The 19,102-nt window shown below is 42.2% G+C and overlaps 1 protein-coding gene and 1 pseudogene across 5 annotated transcripts in view; both read left to right on the top strand.

The window, feature by feature from the left end:
* Positions 1-19,102, top strand: part of LOC117083389 (kalirin) — a 499,428-nt gene that overhangs the window by 373,050 nt on the left and 107,276 nt on the right. For all 5 annotated transcript variants that reach the window (XM_033210973.1, XM_033210972.1, XM_033210971.1 and 2 more), the window contains exons 13-14: positions 120-294; positions 15,018-15,213. In XM_033210973.1, coding sequence (XP_033066864.1) covers positions 120-294; positions 15,018-15,213 — 371 coding nt within the window. The remainder of the gene's footprint in view (positions 1-119; positions 295-15,017; positions 15,214-19,102) is intronic.
* Positions 9,508-9,603, top strand: LOC117084649 (annotated as a pseudogene).

Below are 19,102 nucleotides of genomic sequence, written 5' to 3'. Positions count from 1 at the left end.
ATTGAATGACTCAACTGATTCACATCCACCTTGCTCAGATGAGGAAGGTCCCCCTCCTTCTCTGTCACTTTTAACATGGAAAGGCCTCTCCCTCCCTTTTTCTCCCCACTCTGCCACAGGGACTCAGCTGTGTCCAACAACAAAACACCCCACAGCAGTTCCATCAGCCACATCGAGTCGGTCCTGCAGCAGCTTGATGATGCCCAGGTGCAGATGGAGGAGCTGTTCCATGAGCGGAAGATCAAGCTGGACATCTTCCTGCAACTGCGCATCTTTGAGCAGTACACCATCGAGGTAGCGGAGCGGGGAGCAGGACGGGAGGTGGAGAGGGGCCAAGAAGTGCTTCCCGGCCAAGGGCACTGCCCCAGGGACAGGGCAGTAGCCTAAGGAAATTAGAGCATCCAGCATGCATTTTTAGAACACAAGAAATTTCCAGTCCACCACAACATATTCCTTCCAGTCCTTCTCATCCCCTACTGCCGAGCAGAGCCCCTCTAGTTTACTTTCTGTCTGTAGATTACTTTCTTGAGAAGGTTTTTTGTTTGTTTGTTTGTTTTGTTCTGTTCTGTTGAGATGGAGTCTTGCCCTGTTGCCCAGGCTGGAGTGCGTTGGCGCAACCTTGGTTCACTGCAAGCTCCATCTCTTGGGTTCAAGCGATTCTTCTGTCTCAGCTTCCCAAATCGCTGGGATTACAGGCATGTGACACCACACCTGGCTAATTTTGTATTTTTAGTAGAGATGGGGTTTCACCATGTTGGTCAGGCTGGTCTTGAGCTCCTGACCTCAGGTGATCTGCCTACCTCGGCCTTCTAGAGTGCTGGGATTACAGGCATGAGCCACTGTGCCCAGCCAAGAAGTTTTTTATTGCTATCTATTAGAGTCTTACTTGGCATTTTCCTGAAATACCATGGAGGTGGTAGTTTGATGATTGGAGTAGAGTCATTGAATTTCACAGCTTTATGAATGGGTAGATGTTAAAATTAGGTGGCCTCCTTAGAGCTGATAATATAAATCATGCATCAGATTCAATCACACAGCCATTAAGAAGCCAAGCACCACAGGAAGGGGAATTTGTATCTGCAGTTTGATTTCTACCTATTAAGAAAGTAAGCCTGTGCTAAGACCATTTGTTAGTTCTTCTCATAAACTCCTCAGTTTATTTTCGGAAGGTTGGAATCCCATATTCTGGTAAATTTATGTCCCCTTTATCATACCAATTAGTAATGTCTTCTCTCACATAATTTCCCCCTTTTAATATTTTCTGCTTTGAAACGGTAACTAAAGCCAGGCCAATAGGGTTTCTGTGGTATAAGGAATATCCAACATCAGGCACTTTTTCCTTTTCAGGGATGGCAAAGGGTTGAATTAAAGGCATGTCTTCTCTTCGCTCCTGGCTGGTATGGTAGGAGGAAAAACCAACTTTCCACCCACCATTTCTTAACTTTGTTAAGAAATTCCAACCATCTCTTTGGAGTTAGGGCTTCTGGGTTTCTGGAGAGTGATCTTCCCAATAATATCTGCGGAAACTTCAGTGGAACAGCTTTGGAAGGAAATTTTTTTTTTTTTTAATATATTGAAAGCTCCAATATCCCATCCTAATCCAACTCAATACAAGAGACTGTCTTGGGAACAGCTACCCTTTGCTTTAATCCTGGGTCCAAAAAGGTTCATATTGAGAATCTGAAGTGTAAAAGAAAAGCAATCATAAAGGTATTCATCTTTCTATCTTTTACTTTCTTTCTTTTTTTTTTTTTTTTTTGTTGAGATGGAGTCTCTCTCTGTCGCCCAGGCTGGAGTGCAGTGGCCGGATCTCAGCTCACTGCAAGCTCCGCCTCCGGGTTTACGCCATTCTCCTGCCTCAGCCTCCCAAGTAGCTGGGACTACAGGCGCCCGCCACCTCGCCCGGCTAGTTTTTTGTATTTTTAGTAGAGACGGGGTTTCACCGTGTTAGCCAGGATGGTCTCGATCTCCTGACCTTGTGATCCGCCCGTCTCGGCCTCCCAAAGTGCTGGGATTACAGGCTTGGGCCACCGCGCCCGGCCTATCTTTTACTTTCTTACAAGCACATCTGTACCTCCTGCCACCTTGGGAGAACTTGTAATTTCTTGCTTAAAGATTTCATGTTCTAAAAGATGCTTTCTGGGCAGGTCCTGGAACAAAGGAGAAGTTAAGCCTTTAAATCTAGATCTTAACTATCCTTCCAACTGATTTCATAACCTTATGTGAATTTATTTATACTTTTTATTTATTTTGAATGTACTGTCAGGATTTCAGGTGGCAAGTAGTATCAAAACATGTTTTGAAAAACGATCAGAATGCCAGTGGGAAAATAAAAATATTGACATGTAGTGAAAAGTGTATGTAGCAAACATTTTAAAGGCAGGGTAACAAGGTAGTAAAGAGGTAAAAGAGAGGGTTTGGGTCATTATTCTTTAGTAATTTGGATTGAGATGTACAAAAATAAATACAGGCTAAGTTGATTAAAGTAGCCAAAGGCACTCCTGCAATCATTCCTCAGCTCCATTTTGCCCCCTGAGAGTGAATATATCCATGGAGAAATTATGTTAGCAGGTTTGGTGGTTTTGCTGTTGTACTTCTTGTTTACTCTCCTGTCATTCTGGGTCTGCTTCAAAACATGCTTAAGGGGGAGGAAACAATCTGAGGGTTTGGAGTAAGTTTTATTTGAAAAGATGGCTGTGGCCTGGAAGTCAGTGTTGCTGGTTCAGTGCTGGAATGGGTCAGTTAGCTTCGCTTTGACATCGTCTATGCCCCTCACATCAGCTGGGGGCGTCATAAGGGTGTCTTTGCTTGCATCGATTCTAGGCAAATCCAGTTCCACTCCTAAAAAACAATCTAAAACATATGGAGAAAATATCCTTTAAAAAATGTGGGTTTAAATCACATGCATTAAAATTGGATCTGGTTTAAAGATTACGAGAGAGGAACTTGATACTTAAATTATGGGGCCAAGGGTGGTGGCTCACGCCTGTAATCCCAGCACTTTGGGAGGCCGAGGCTGGCAGATCACTTCAACTCAGGAGCTCAAGACCAGCCTGGGCAACATGGTGAAACTCCATCTCTATCAAAAATACAATTAGCTGGATGTGGTGGTGGGCACCCCTGGTGCCAGCTACTCAGTAGGCTGATGGGAGGATCAGTAGAGCCCAGGAGGCGGAGGTTGCAGTGAGCTGTGATCATACCACTGCCATCCAGCCTAGATGACAGAGTGAAAACCTGTCTCAGAAAAAAATAAAAAATAAACAAATAGATTGTGGGATTTGCATTCTTTAGCCTTTGTATGTATAAAAATTCCTCTTCCCACCCCAAGTACTGGACAACAACTGGACAACCTGGTGTGCAGGCTAGCACGAGTGTGAGGGCCTCATAAAGTGAGGGAGAGAAAAATCATGATAGGATTCTGCATCCTCTGGTGTAGGCTATAACTGGATTTTAGAAGGAGTCTTATTCCCTTGTCTTGTGGGGGAGGCCCAAAAGCTTGGGGAGAATGCTACATCTAATCTTAGAACTGGAAATCCTGCCAAACCTATGAAAGTTCTGCTTTGAGTCAGATTGTCAGAAGTTATTTTTGAGGGTGTTGAGATTATTCAAATACCAGCTATGTCTCACTGTGGGGATGAGGAACAAACTTTTAGAGAAGCTTCTGAGTGTGAACCTGAGGGTGGTTTCTGTAATGAGAGGTGTGTTTATGCTGACATAAGCCAGGGTAGGGTCTGTGATTATAGGACCTACAGTGTGGTTTCTTTCCTAAAGGAAGGCATTTGATAGACATGCTCCACATTCCTCGGGATTACCGAACACTGGAGGAGGCCTGCTACCCTGCATCTGAGGAATCTAAGCGTGACTCCTTAGCCATATCACTGAGGGCCCAGATGAGCCAGTTACTGTAATCATTAGGATAGCATATGAGCTGCTGCACCAATCTCTTTTTACTCAATGATAATGGTGCTCGCTTTATAACCTGGAATGAGATCCTAGGGTGCGCCCACGTAAAGTGAAACATCCTAAATTTGTTAGTCAGATGCTCAAAACCAGGCCCATAGTTGGATTTCTAGTATACCTTCTTGGACTCCATGGAGACCAAAGTGACCTGTAATGGAACATGATGTTCTGTAATGTTTTTTTCCTGTTGGTTCAGCCTCCTTCTATGAAAGACATTTTATATAAACTAGTTATGATAGAAGAGACATTTCACCAAATACAAGTGTTGATTTTGTGATGGTAAGAATATGGGTGATTTTTTTTTCTTATTTTTGATACTTTCTTACATTTCCAAGTTTTATACAATTAGGAAGGACAATCAGAAAGAAATGAAAAATATTTTTAGAAGCAAGAATAGGCCAGTGGTCTCCGAACATTTTTGATTATGTACCTTCTCAATTTTTTTGAACTTGCAACCCCCTACATATAAATATTTATTGATTTTTAAGTTATAAAGATGTTTGGTCACTGGCTAATAATTTCAAAATTCAACACGCTCTTGGGGAGAGGTTTAGATTTTTCATTAGAAGTTGTGGGTTCCATATTTCAAATAGTCTTCTGGTAATTTCCAATTATTTTTTCCCTGGTTTCTTGAGAGATCGGATTAGATTGTCATTGTTGCTTTACCCCATAATGTGACTGACAGAGAATTCAAAGTTCTCTTGTGCTTTCATGATTAGTATTATCTTCAAACTGCAGTTTCTTTGCAGGAACCTCGTTAAACCATGTATCTTTTTGTGAAGGTTAGTTTAGTTAAAACTAGATAGTAGACACGTCTATTTAACTGGACAAATGAAAAAAAGCAATAATTTGAAATGTGCAGAAAGCAGTGAACAAATGAGCTACAGTGAGCCCCACGGAGTTGTGACACTCCTACCTTCCCTGAGGAGCCCTCTTTTTCATGCCCTCCACAAAGCCATCTGCCATGTGGTCAGAGTGAGACTCCAGCACCAGTCTACTAATGAAAATCCTGGGAAATTTTATACACTTTGTATTGGCTTGATAAAATATATGTGCATAATATAATATATATACACATATATGCATATTTATATCAAGATAGTTTTTCTATTATCAATAGATAATTTGGGGCATTTTCTGAGATGGGCATACTCATGTTGGAAAGCCTTAGAAATGACACCAAGAAAGATGGATATTCTAGACAAGGGACTTTCTGAAAATATGGGCCACCTTTATAGTTTTTCTTTTAAATATCTGTGTAATTGCAAGCAAGGTGTGCTTAACGTACCTGGAAGTTTATTGAGTAATTAACCTGAGTAGGGGGTGATCTACCAATTCTAAATCTATGGGGTTCATGTAAAGCAAATAGGGGCCAGACTAAGGCTGGGGAGAAACGGCATTCAAGGAAGAAACTTCTGCCTAAAGAAGGTAAGATGATTATAACTTACTGGTGGTCTCAACTCTTCAATTAGTTGCTTGCAGAGGCCCTTAGCATTTTATATTAGAAAGAGACCATTCAGTCAGCCTTTTACCTATATAGAAATTCAGTTCAGTAAACATTTGGTGAGCACCTACTTATGCAGCAAAAGCCATGTTGGACATTGAGGATGTAACAGGGAGACATAGAAACAGAGTCGTCATACAATTTAAGAATTCTATGATAGAGTCTCCTGGTTTGCAGAGAACACTGGAAGGGGCAGATACTTAGCCCAGTCAGGATGTCCATGGAGGGTTTCCCAATGAGGTTACATCTGAGGGCAGGCAAAAGTTGGTGGCTAGGATTTGGCATCCCTGGAGGATGCCATCCAGCCTCTACCAGAATATCTCCAGAGCCCAGAAAGGGGCTTAGCAGGAAGGGAGAAGAAAGGCGGGAGCTCACGATCTCACTATTATGTTGAACCAAAATCTCCACCTTTTACACTTCAGTCCTTGTTCTACTCTCTGGAAAAAAAAAAAAAAAAGAAAGAAAGAAAAAAAGAAAAAGGAACTAGTCTGCTCCCTCTTACTTGGGAGCCTTAAAAATATTTGAAAATGCTTATCATAGGCCTTTTTTCCTTTATCTGAAAAACGGTGAGATTGTATGAGTTATTTCTGCAATCCCCCCGACTCTAAATATTTTATTATAATTTCTCCTTAGTGTCAGCCCTCTGTGGTATGTATCCCCTATGTTATTCATCTCTTTCTGGATAGGACATGGTCTCCAGCCACTGACTGTCTTGGTCACTGTCTGCTGAAGGGAGCCTGGCTCACATGCAGGCTTGGATGTGTCCTCTTCAGAGCACTGGCTCTGGTGCAGCCCAGGAGATAGGTACCTTTTTAATGACTTCATCACCTGTCTTGTCTAGGCTTTGCTTGCTTAAAAGCTCCTGGTTGTCATTTCAAAATAAGGGCTTCCAGTACACTGACTTAAAAACAAAAACAAAAACAAAAAAACAAAAAAAACCAAAAAACTTAAATGGCAGCTTTTATATTTTGTCTCTCAAATTTAGTCTTTTTCTTTTTTTTTTTTTTTGCACAGTTCTTCTGCCTGTGAAAATAGATGTAAATTTAACTTATTATTACTATCAACGTTGTAGCTGTTTGAAAAGTTGGGCAGGTAAGACAGGGCTGTCTGGTGCGTCACTACAGCTCTTCTCTGGGGGACACAGAGCCATTAGTCTGCACAGTCACTGTTAGCTGTGGATCATCTAAGGGCCCATCATCTAGTCCAATTTTGCCACTTTTTCTTCCATAAAATCCACTCGAGACTGCAAGGCCTTGCTGTTCTCCACGTTTGTAACATGCCACATCCACGAACATAGCAACTATATCAAGAAAGACGCTAAGATCTATTTAAGGGCATCTTTGTGGACTCTTCCTAATGATCACTATCACATTTTCTGAATGTACCCCCAGAACCTTTGGGGAAAACATGTAGAATTAATACAATGAAGTAAACCTAATCCTCACAAAATATTTATTTCATAGTCTCTTCTAGACTTTTTGACAAATTAATTTCAGGATCACTGAGAGGTTTTCCTTACTATCATCCTTTTTTTAAAAAAAAAATAAACAGGATTATTCACACAGCTTTAGTATTCTGATAGGTCACCTGTTTTCAGTAGAACTGTCAAAAATCCCTGATGGAATATTCAGATCGCTCTGTAATGGGGTGGATCTGGGGCTGTGGACCTCAGCTCAAGTAACATTATCAAGGTTCAAATGCTGTATGCTCCTTCTTTCTGGTAAGGATGCGGTAGAAGGTGTTCAGCTTACACGGGGGGGAAACATTCTGACACTCAAGCATAACTAGGTTCTGGAATGAGTGAGCAATATATGTTATAGGAGCTCTTCAACAAAAGAGAGAGCTTTTAAAAGGAGAATAGAGTTCCACGAATCTCAAAATGATAAAAGGCAATGGGATGGACAAAATTATAAAAAGGAATGACCAAGATCCCTCCCAACCTTGTTAATTGACAGTTGTGATTATATCAGGGACCTCAGGGGTTTTTTTTTTTCGTTTGTTTTTTGAGACAGAGTCTGGCTCTGTCACCCAGGCTGGAGTGCAGTGGCACGATCTCCGCTCACTGCAAGCTCCGCCTCCCGGGAGCCCGCCATTCTCCTGCCTCAGCCTCCCGAGTAGCTAGGACTACAGGCACCTGCCACCACGCCCGGCTAATTTTTTTGTATTTTTAGTAGAGACGGTGTTTCACTGTGTTAGCCAGGATGGCCTCGATCTCCTGACCTCATGATCTGCCCACTTCGGCCTCCCAAAGTGCTGGGATTACAGTCATGCGCCACCGTGCCTGGCCAAGGACCTCAGTTTTAATCATGATGATAGAGAAGAAAAGAACATGAAATTGGCCATAAAAATTATCTAATTATCCAGATTATTCAATTGGTATAGAAATTAAGTAATTGAACATTGGAACTCATCAATTACAGCATTTTTGCAATATGTTCTCACATTATTTTGCCAAAAATTTAAAACAACTGAGTGGATTTCATTACTTCCAAGTCCCTTTTCTTTTCTGGAAATTTGTTACAATATCCCCAAAGGTCTTTAGCTATTTAAACAAATATTTTAGCTCTTCAGAGAGATTATACATATTACTAAAACAGGGAAATGCTATGATCACTTTAAAATAATCTGCTTTAGAATTCACTAATCTTATCATTTTAAGAATTGATTAACAGAGAGGAACTCAACATTATATTGGACAAGAGTAAATGACCATGGTACTTTAGCTAGTTTATTCATCGTGGTAACCTGTATCGATACATTATAGATAAAATAGCTCTTCCCACGCAATGAGATGGTTTCTTCAGCTGCAATATGTCTTTCCCTCTCAGCCAGCATTTGTAGGCCAGTGGAGAGTATTTGTCTTCCACTTTCCTCATCTTCACAAAAATAATGATGTCATAAAACAGAAAGATGCTCATTTTGCAATTGACAATGCAGGTATGTCAATGGCATCCCATCACAATGTAATGCCATGGACCCTTTCTTCCTAGTGGTAGTTGGAATGAGATTGAATCTTAACATATGCAACATATATAGTGTTGATTAATGTATATAATCACCTTTGCTGAGAGACAGTAATGCTGTGATCAAGTGTGTAGTATTTTGAGTTAGACTGCCTGGGTTTGAAACCTGTTTTACCGCCTTTACTAATGGTTTGGCCTTAGGCAAGTTGCTTTGCTTTTTTTTTTTTTTTTTTTTTGAGACAGGGTCTCATTCTGTTACCCAAGCTGGAGTGCAGCAGCCTGATCTCGGCTCACTGCTATCTCTGCCTCCTGGGTTCAAGTGATTCTCCTGGGTCAGGCCTCCAGAGTAGCTGGGATTACAGTTGTGTGCCACCATGCCAAGCTAATTTTTGTATTTTTAGTAGAGACGGGGTTTCACCGTGCTTGCCAGGCTGGTCTCGAACTCCTGACCTCACGTGATCCACCTGCCTCTGCCTCCCAAAGTGTTGGGATTATAGGCGTGAGCCACCACGCCCAGCCGGACAAGTTGTCCTTGAAGCCTTGGTTTCCTCATTTGAGAAATGGAGATGAGATAGTATTTCCCAGCCTGTTGGGATACTGTAAGGATTTAATAAGTTAACATACAATATTTTTAGCAAAGCTCCTGGCAGTTAATCAGCACTTAATACATTGTAGTCAACATTGTTATTATTATTCATAATATGTTTTCTTTTATATATATATTTACTTCCAGGTTTTAAGCAATTAAACATCCCTTCTTATTCTTTCTCATTGTTTCTCTTCTGATGTGTTACTGAGTCATATTAGGAGATCCCTGAATGTTTATTCAGGGCACCTGCTGTGGGAGCCAAAGTCATTTGCTCTTGCCTTACGGAAACCCTGCCTGTGTAGGGAACAAATCACACTTCTATCTGCTGCAACTTAAGCCTCAAACCAAATTGCAGATGTGTCTCCTATTCATGACAAAGGCCTCTGGGGCCAAAGAATTCTATATGGGTTAATATTACCTTTATACTGAGCAATCTGGCCGAGTTGGTTTTAAAAAAAATTACTAAACTCTTTAAAAATATACTGTACTCTGCTCACTTCATCAGCACATACACTAAATTGGAACGATACAGAGATTAGCATGGCCCCTGACACACAAATATGTGAAGCGTTCCATAGAAATTTTTTTTTAAAAAAAAGAAAAAAAATACTGGAGGAAGGCAGTGTGTTTTCTTGCAAGGATAAATTATGCCTGGCATTTATCTAAGGCCACAAACACACAATTTCTTGGTCTGCTCAAAAATATAGAATTAATTTAAAAGGCTCATGTGAAGTGAAGAAAACTGAATTATGAGGTTTTATTTGTTTGTTTTTGTTTTGTTTTGTTTTGTTTTTTAGAAGAAAACAGGAAGGGTAAAACTGGCACATTTCTGAAGTGAGAATAGTAAAAAGAAGGATACGCCCCAAAATCAATTCTTGGGGCAGCCCTATTGATGTAACACCATGGCTAGAGCATTGGACTTGATCATTAAATGCTCAGCTTTGCCACCACCAGCTCTGAGACCATGGGAAAAACTATATGACTTCTCCGTGCTTTCATTTCCTCCTATAGTGCTACGAGGATTAAATAAAGTTGGTCAAACACTTAACACACTGCCTGCTGCATGATAAATACACAATACAAAGCAAAATGTCTTCTTCAGTCATACTGTCTTCTTCGTCATTATTGCCAACATCAAAACACTGATCTGAAGAAAGAACTACGCAGTGAGATTTCCAGTGTTGCAGGTGATAAAGAGTTGAAGTGGGTAGACCATAGGAAGTGGGAATAAGAGGGGGGCAGGTGAATTTTGATTCAGGCAGATACACATCAAAACATCTGGGGAAGAGGGATTATAGCTTTCTCTACACATAAATACTGGGGAATACCAAGAAAACAGGAGGAACCAGTGGAGAGAGCTCTCTGAAAACAGAGCTCAAGGCGACTGCTAAACCAACTCCTATGAAGCAAATTTTCATGGCAGAATACGCGATTTGGTGGATCTCATCTGGCAGGAACAGCTTGGGCTTCTTTGTGAAGTGAGGCTTCTCATTTTCCATTTCCCACTGCCTCTTACCCCCTTTTTTACATTTTATTTTGGCTCTTTCTCTGGTTTCCCTTATTGATGTCTCAGAGTAGATAATTGTTAGAATAGAAATATTGCTGATGTGTCTGTCAAATAAGTCATCATTTCCTAACTCTCCAATTAATTCAGGAGAGTAAGGGAGACAGAGGCCACTAGAGCAAGTGGGGAACTGAGCGGGCCAGGAGCTGAGACGGAGGTAACTGAGTGGAAGGAGAAAGCAAAATAGGTTGACTGAAAGTGGAATGCCCTCTGGGAACCTTGTGTTCCATCTTACATTCACTGGCTTCAGGCCCTAGTTTCTAGCCTGAACAAATTCTCTCCAGATGGAGTTAAATCACTAAATTCACTCGCTGGCACAGGTTTTTCTTTTCAGTCTTGTCTCTCTGTATTAGCAGACTCACCCATGACCCATGTTATTAGATAAGCCAGAGAAAAATATCTGGGTCTGGGTGTTGTGAAGCTCTTCATGCCAGAGGGTTTACTCTGAAGGGTGGTCAGGGCTTAAGCAGATTGGGAGGAAGGACAAGGGCATTTCAGGGCTATTAGACCAGTGAAGAAGGCTGGAGACAGCAGAACTTGCTCTTAGCATCAGCAAGTAAACCACCTGACTGGTTCATAACAAGAGCACAGGGTAAGGCTGGAAAAAAGGTTTGTTTATTAGCAGTAAGGTCAACTTCATGTTTGAAAACAACTATTTTTCTTTTTGAAAAATGGGCCCCTATTGTCTTCCAACCTTATGCCCCAGAAAGAAGATGGGGAGGAAGAACCTAATGAAAAAACATTCCTAGAGGAAACAGAAAATACTTAGGAAAGAGAATAATTTAAATTCCAGTATACATTAAACACACACAAATCAGACTAATTGAAAGCTGTGGGCATCAGTGCCTGGGGGAGAGAAGGAAGGGGAGTCCAACAGAAAGAGGAGAGAGCCTGTGGACCCAGGGAGGGCAGCCTTAGGAGGAGGCCCTGGAAATTCCCATTCTCCAGGCTTCATAACAGACCTGGGTTCCTCAATTCAATGGTGTCAGGTGATGAGAGTGGAGGAGAGTAAGGAGAGGAGAGGAAAGAATATAGAAACACCAGATATAGAATCCTGGACATATTTCACATTTAGCTTAGATTAGAATTCCCAAGATCCCAGACCTCTGAGATCACTCTCTCAACTAAAGCCCTCTGACCTGACTCTGTTCTCCCTCACCAGGACCGTTGGCACCTTCTACTCCATAGATTCCTGGCTATGGGACTCCTTGGATCTTCCTGCAGCAAATAGATACCTCATAGACTCAGTTTCACAGAAACAAACAGAACCTAAAATCGAAAGAAAAGGCAGGCTCTTCCTTTCATGCTTGTTGTCTTCGTTTTATTCTAATTCCCCTTAGTTTGTAGGCCAGAAAATGGAGTAAAAATTGTGGTTTGGGCTATTTTCCATATATTATCCAATAAAGAACTTACATCCAGAATATATTTAGAACTTTTACAAATCTACAATGAAAAATTAATTAACTCAATTTTTTAAAAAGGGCAAAAGACTTGAAAAGACATCTTACAAAAGTAGATATACAAATGGTCAATAAACATTTGAAAATGTTCTCACCATCATGAATCATCAGGAAAATACAACTTAAAACCATAATGAAATAGTGCTTCACACCTCCTAGCATGGCTAAAATTAAATAGACTGATAATGCCAAATGATGGTGAGGATGTAGAGCAACTGGAACTTGAATACATTGCTACTGGGAATGTAAAATACTACGATCATTTTGAGGAACTCTGATGGTTCCCTTATAAAGTTGAACATACACCTACCCTGTGGCCTATATGTAATTCCACCCCTAGGTAATTATGCAAGAGCAATGAAACCCTATGTCCCCAGAAAGGCATCTATAAGAACTTTCACATCAACCTTATTTGTATTAGCTAAACACTGGAAACAACCCAAGAATTCATTAGGAGGAGAATGGATAAGCACATTGTGGCCTATCTATACAGTGGTACTCTATTCAGCTGTAGCAAGGAATGAACTACGCATACACACAGCCACATGGATGAATCTTGATACAACATGTTGTGAAAAAAACAAATGTTAAAAAAATATATTCTGTATGATTTCATTCATATGAAATTCAAGAATAGGCAAAACTACATCTATGATGTTAGAAATCAGAAATTAGTACCTAGTTGTGGGTTGGGGAGGGGAGGAATGGATTGGAAGGGGGCACAAGTAGGTTCTCTAGAGTGATGGAAAGGCTCTATAGTTTAATTTTGGCGATGACTACATGGGTGTATAAAATTGTCAAGACTCAGAACTGAATGCTTAAAATATGTGTATTTTGTATGTAAATTATACATCAGTTTTTAAAATACAGTAACGAAAAGATATTCACAGGCCTAGTTCTATAAAAACTATAAAAGCCTATTTATGTTTTAAATTATGCTTTTTTTTTTTTTTAAAGAAACAGGGTCTCTATCACCCAAGCTGGAGTACAGTGGCATAATAATCGCTCACTGCAACCTTGAACTCCTGGGCTCAAGTGATTCTCCTGCCTCAGTCTTCCAAGTTGCAAGGACAACAGGTGCATGCCACCATGCCTGGCTAATTTATTATTATTTGTTTTGGAGAGACAGGGTCTCACTGCATTGACCAGGCTGGTCTTGAACTCCTGGCCTCAAGTGATCCTCCCACCTTGGCCTCCCAAAGCACTGGGATTATAGGCACAAGCCACTGCACCCAGGCTAAATTATCTTTTTAAAAATAATCTCTTTTAGTCTCACGAGTCTAACCCCATTCTTGAGTTAGACAATGAAGTACTTTTCAAAGATGGGGCTACAACAAAAACCTACGTTGCCTGTCAACCCACTGGTTCCCGGATCCCCCAAGGATGCCCCACAATAAGTAATGCTGGGTTTTCCTGCTGAGCTCAGCAGTTCTCTCAGTTGACCTGAAAAGATATGGGGTGTGAAGTGAGAACCTAGGGCAGCGAGGGTGATATTTTCAATGTCCCCATTTCTGCCTCAAAGAGAGCAAGTACAATTTAACCTGTTTCTGTTTTGCTTGAAGAAGGGTCTTGCTGTTAGACAAAAATGAAATCCTGTGACCCAGACAGCAGCCCCTTGTGAGGGGCTGCTGGGCTTTCCCATCCCAGCATGTGTGCCCCAGCATGGGATATAAGAGCACTGCTCCCACTTGCTTCGGTCCATCGTCTGTCTCCCTGTGTCACTGATGCTCCTGGAGCAGCAGTTTTTGCTAACTTGGAAGGTTATGCCATGTGGGAGCTGGTGTGAGACCCAGCATCATGAAAACCACTCAACTAAGGCTCTGGGATATATGCTTAGATGGCCTGGGCCATCCTGGGAATGTGTGACCTGGAGTGACACTTTCCTCTCCTGAGAAAAGAGGATGACAGTACACATGCTGTCACCTTCACAGGGGTGTCATGGGGGTAGCATGAGATAGCAGATCTGAAAACCACATTTACAAACTTTTAATTTTGATTCACACAGGTGGAGTTATCTAGTTCAGTCTTCTGAGTTCCTAGTCTGTGGATGATTGCAGAGATTGTAAAGGAAGTATAGGATTTAGTCCCTATTAGCAGAAAACTGAGAGTAGACCTGGTGAAGTCATGTGAGTTAAGATGTAGAGAAATGGACAATTAGCAAGTTGCTATTAGGGCAATGTTTCCATTCATTACGTGCTTTAGTATTCATTAGAATCATGAATGCCTTTCAATTGATTAAATCTGCTTGAATTTCTGGAGGTATGCTACACATTTATATTTTGTTTAGTGTTTAGTCACTATTTTTAGGTGTCAACCTTTGTAATAGAAGGACAGAATGTTGCACAATACAACATGGGAACCAGAGTAGGACCCCTGGGTTTGATGGACACTGCTCTTTAACTGATTGTGTAACTTTGGGCCATTCACCAGGCTTTTCTAGCCCTCTGTTTCTGTTTCTGAAATAAACTCACTACTTAATTTCTGAGAACCTCTTTAGTTATGAAAATTGTTACAGCAACCACGGTGGGATGGTAGACAAAGTCTTTGCAGTTAGTAGAAGAACTTTATCTGTCTCTGGCAGGTTAAATCACCTCATCTGTCTGTGTGAGGGTCAACTTCCTCTTCTAGAAGATGGACCTGGAGATCTCCATCATGCCTGCCTCATTGGGTTATTGTGAGGATTGAACAGCAAGGAGTATGCAAAAACTCTATAAGCCATAATTCATAATATAAATGTTTGCTGCTGTTTGTCCTTTTCTGTTGCTATAGGCATTGAAAAACCTAGAGAGCTCTCTTGGATCCATGTATGCAAGAGTGCACGGCAATGTTGCTTAAATAGTCTAAGGGTTGAAGAATTCCAAAGCAGAGACTTATCTGAGGGGTGGATTCATGAATAAGGCTTGGAATTGTAAGTCTTAACCTAACAGTCTCTCATGGACCTGGTGAGCCGGTGCTGACGACAGTGGTTCCCTCACAGGTGACAGCAGAGCTAGACGCCTGGAATGAAGACTTGCTTCGGCAGATGAATGACTTCAACACAGAAGACCTAACCCTGGCAGAACAGCGGCTGCAGCGCCACACAGAACGGAAGCTAGCCATGAACAACATGACTTTTGAGGTCATCCAGCAGGGACAGGATCTGCATCAGTACATCATGGAGGTCCAGGCATCAGGTGGGTGACCTCGCTCATTCTTCTGGCAGGGGAGATGATGAAAACAAGCATACCAGCTAGCCTGCAAGGAGCACTGCTACATCGTTTATTCATTTTATTCCTACAGATACAAAGAATAGAGACTTTTACCCACATTTAAAAAAAAAAAGAAAAGAAAAAGAAAGGAAACGAGACCAGGTGTGGTGGCTCATACCTGTAATCCCAGCATTTTGGAAGGCTGAGGTGGGTGGATCATTTGAGGTCAGGAGTTCGAGAGCAGCCTGGCCAACATGGTGAAACCTCATGTCTACTAAAAATACAAAAATTATCCAGGTGTGGTGGTGGACGCCTGTAATCCCAGCTACTTGGGAGGCTGAGGCAGGAGAATCTCTTCAACCTGGGAGATGGAGGCTGCAGTGAGCAGAGACCATGCCACTGCACTCCAGCCTGTGTAGGAGTCAGACGAAAAAAAAAAGAAAAGAAACGGAAGCCATGAGAGCTGAAACAGTGCCCAAGGTTACCCAGTTAGGCTGTGCTCAAGTTGAGAATAGGGCCAGGGTCTCCTGGTCTACAGAGAGAGTGAGAGAACCGATGATGGCAATCAGCACAGGTTCCTTTAAAAAATGGTAGCCTGGAAAAACAAACCAGAAGCAGTCAGACATTCATATGGATTGTATTCACATGTGTAGCGGTTTCCTCTTCTGCTCCCGACCCCTGCTGCCAGCACGCATTCTCCAGCCCTATCCTCTACTCCTAAGCTATCTCCTTGTCTCCTGTTCCTGCTTCTCAGTCTCCTCAATTTTTAATCACTGGTCTTTGGGTGAGTATAAGCAGTACTGATAAACATTTATGACAAGATCATATAATTTTGTAACTTCTCAGAAAAACATGGCTGAGTTACTCAGATTTAACTTCTTTTCCTGCTCAAGATTTATTCAAAATTTATCTAACAAGTGAGTGAGTCCTTACTATTTTACTTCCCACTCCCCAAGTCAGCCTTTGATGTTAGAATGAGAGAGCACCATGGTGATCCACTGGTCCAGAAGAAAAGAAGTCACATGGCTGGTCACATCCCAGGGGAATGCTAGAGCCCATAACTCTACCTCCCAACCCACTCCACTGCCCTCCTACCCAGGTCCTTGTTGGCTCAGGTTCCTCACTCTCCAGCACGAGGTAGACAGGAACTAAGACCATCAACTATAAAACGCAGTTGGGCCATGTCCCCGCTTATCCTGAAGGATATGGAAATCCTGAGATTGTTGGGGGGACCTTAGCAGTCATACTGAACTTTAAAGTACTGTGTTTCTTTTGATGACCTGAAAGAGTAAAGACCAGCATTCAAAGGGACTTCACTCCTGACCAGAGGAGAGACAGTCTAGTAAATTCTGTTCACTTTTGTCAACATAGTCTGTCCTTGAATTTTCATCTGTGCTGTGAACAGACTGCATCTGAGACCCAGGCCTGTTCACAGGTGTGCAGCTGAAACCCAGGCCTATTCACAGGTATGCAGCTAGTGCTCTGTGTAGTCCCAGGAAGGGCTACTCGCCTTGCAGTCTGTCTGGGGACTTTTTTTAAATGACACTGCCCAGGCCCCATGCCCTGATATTCTGATTTAACTACCTCTAAATGGAACTTGGGCAACAGCGAAAAGCTCCTCAGATGATTCAGCTGTGTGGCCAGGGCCAAGAACCACTGCTTTTAATCGTGATAATTAAGCCACAACAGCTGACATCTCCGGAATGATCTAGGACAGCGGCTCTCAAAATGTGATCCCCATATCAGCAGCATTAGCATCGCCTGAGGATATGTTTGAAATGTGAGTTCAAGGGCCCATAACTGAACCCATTACATCAGAATCTCATAACATAAATGTTTGCTGTGGTTCCTTTGCTGTTGCTATAGGCATTGAAACAGCGCATACTCTTAAAGCCCTATACACAAGAGTACGTGGCAATGTTGCTTAAATAGTCTAAGGGTCAAAGAATTCCAAAGCAGAGACTGATCTGAGGGGTGGATTCATGAATAAGGCAGTGTTGCTTAAATAGTCTATGGGTGAGCAGAGTGTGGCCCAGCAATCTGTGGTTCAATTAGCCCTCCAGGTGATTTTGTGCACCGCTGACCTAGTATGTTGCTACTCAGTGTGGGCCCTGGGCCCAGCAGCACCAGCATCACTTGGGAGCAGATTAGGAATGCAAAATTTCTGGCCTTATCCCAGACTTGTGAATCTGAAAGTATATGTTAATGAAATCTCCAGGTAAATGGTGTGTACATTAAAAATTGGAAGTCAGTGTTCTAGGACATGGACTGTACCTTATTAGGGAAGTCGGGGAAACCATAATCCTTTCTCTGTGCTTGGGAATCTTACCTGGACTTGGCATTTAGCCCTATGACCTGCCCTCATGGTACTCACTGTAGCTATCTATGTAGCTACGACTGGGAACCATAAGAGAATGCAGACACAGCATCTAGCAGAGAGACGGGCAGAGAAGCTATGCAGGGATGCTCACCCTTCATCTCTCATGGTGGATGTGTCCAGCAGGAAAAGGAGCCTTGTCTGCCTGGACACCTGCAGCACTTATTACCAGGGTGCTGACGTGACCCTGGGCAAGCCAACCTCTGTCCCAGGAGCCAAGTATCCATAGTAACAGAAAGACTACTGGGAGCTGGAAGTCCCTGAGGACTGCTTGTGGCTGAGGTGGGCTGTGCTTGGCGTCCACCTAAACCATGAGGGCTGAGTGGGTGAAAACACCCCAGGCAGATGGGCTGCCCACCCTCATAATATCCTGTTCTAGAAATGAGCTTTGTCAAAAGGGGTTTGATTGGCCTCTTCAGCGCCTCTTACTGAGGCTGGCTGTTCTCCTGCTCCTACCACAGCTAGCTGTTCAGTCTGGCGTACACCATGAGGCTTTCAAGAGAATGAATCCAGGGGTTTTAGGAATACTCACTCCCTGTCTGGCTGAATGCCTGGTTCTGCAGGGGAGGCATCTAACTTACCTCTGGGCTTAGGGAAACGGAGGGTAGATTCACACCAGAGCTGGAGGGCGGGGATGGAGTAAGAGGTGAGCCCAGGTGGGCCTTGACCCCCAATGGCTAAGGAATGTAAGACTTCAGAGACACAGGACTGAGGCAATAAATGGCTTGGGGAGTTACAGTCCAAATGGACTGTATTTGGACTAAAGGTAAAATAAACTGTGGTCTTAGAAAAAGGACAATTAGCAATATTAAAACTTTTGTTGGTCTTTAGTTCATGCTGAATAAGGGCTTATGCTTTGATTTTGTAGTAGCAAATGGAACTAGGGAATTTTTATACACTTCTTTTCAAGTGTGAAGTTTCTAATATTGAGCCAGGCTCTACTAAATCGCTCTGGTGTACCCACAACTCTAACCAAAGCAAAAGCCTTTGCTTAACATCAGGCTCAGGAATAGAGTAAATAGGAACAATTTCTTAATTTGCTCATTGTTCTTTCCTCACTATGGAATCATCTGTTTGAGCCTCAAGTTGGGAGGTGGTGGGTTTTGCTGAAAGAAGTTGGGGGAAACATGCTGGCTGAATTCAAGGTCCAGTTCCACCACCAACTAGCAGTCTGATTTTGGAAGTCCCTTTTCTCTTTAGACTTTAGTTTCTTCTTCTGTCTAGTGTGGCAGGCCTTGGTTCCTAAGGTTCCCTCCAATTCTCACTTTCCGTAATTCAGCCTAACTGCCCTCGTTGGCCAGGCCATACTTCTTCTCTCCCATGAAATCTGACCATGCGACTGTTACACTTGACTCGAGGAGTAAGACAAGAGCAACATACCCTATGGATATGTTGCTTTTGTGATTTACTCAAAGCATCAACGTCTCTCTTTATACAATGTTTGTAAATGAGAAATCTCTGGAGTCTGTTGCCATGATACTTAAAATTTACTTTGCC

The sequence above is a fragment of the Trachypithecus francoisi genome, unplaced genomic scaffold, assembly GCF_009764315.1.
Source record: "Trachypithecus francoisi isolate TF-2019V2 unplaced genomic scaffold, Tfra_2.0 Lachesis_group0, whole genome shotgun sequence".
Lineage (NCBI taxonomy): Eukaryota > Metazoa > Chordata > Mammalia > Primates > Cercopithecidae > Trachypithecus > Trachypithecus francoisi.
The sequence above is the reverse complement of the archived record's forward strand: the minus strand, read 5'-3'. Positions and strand labels throughout refer to the sequence as shown.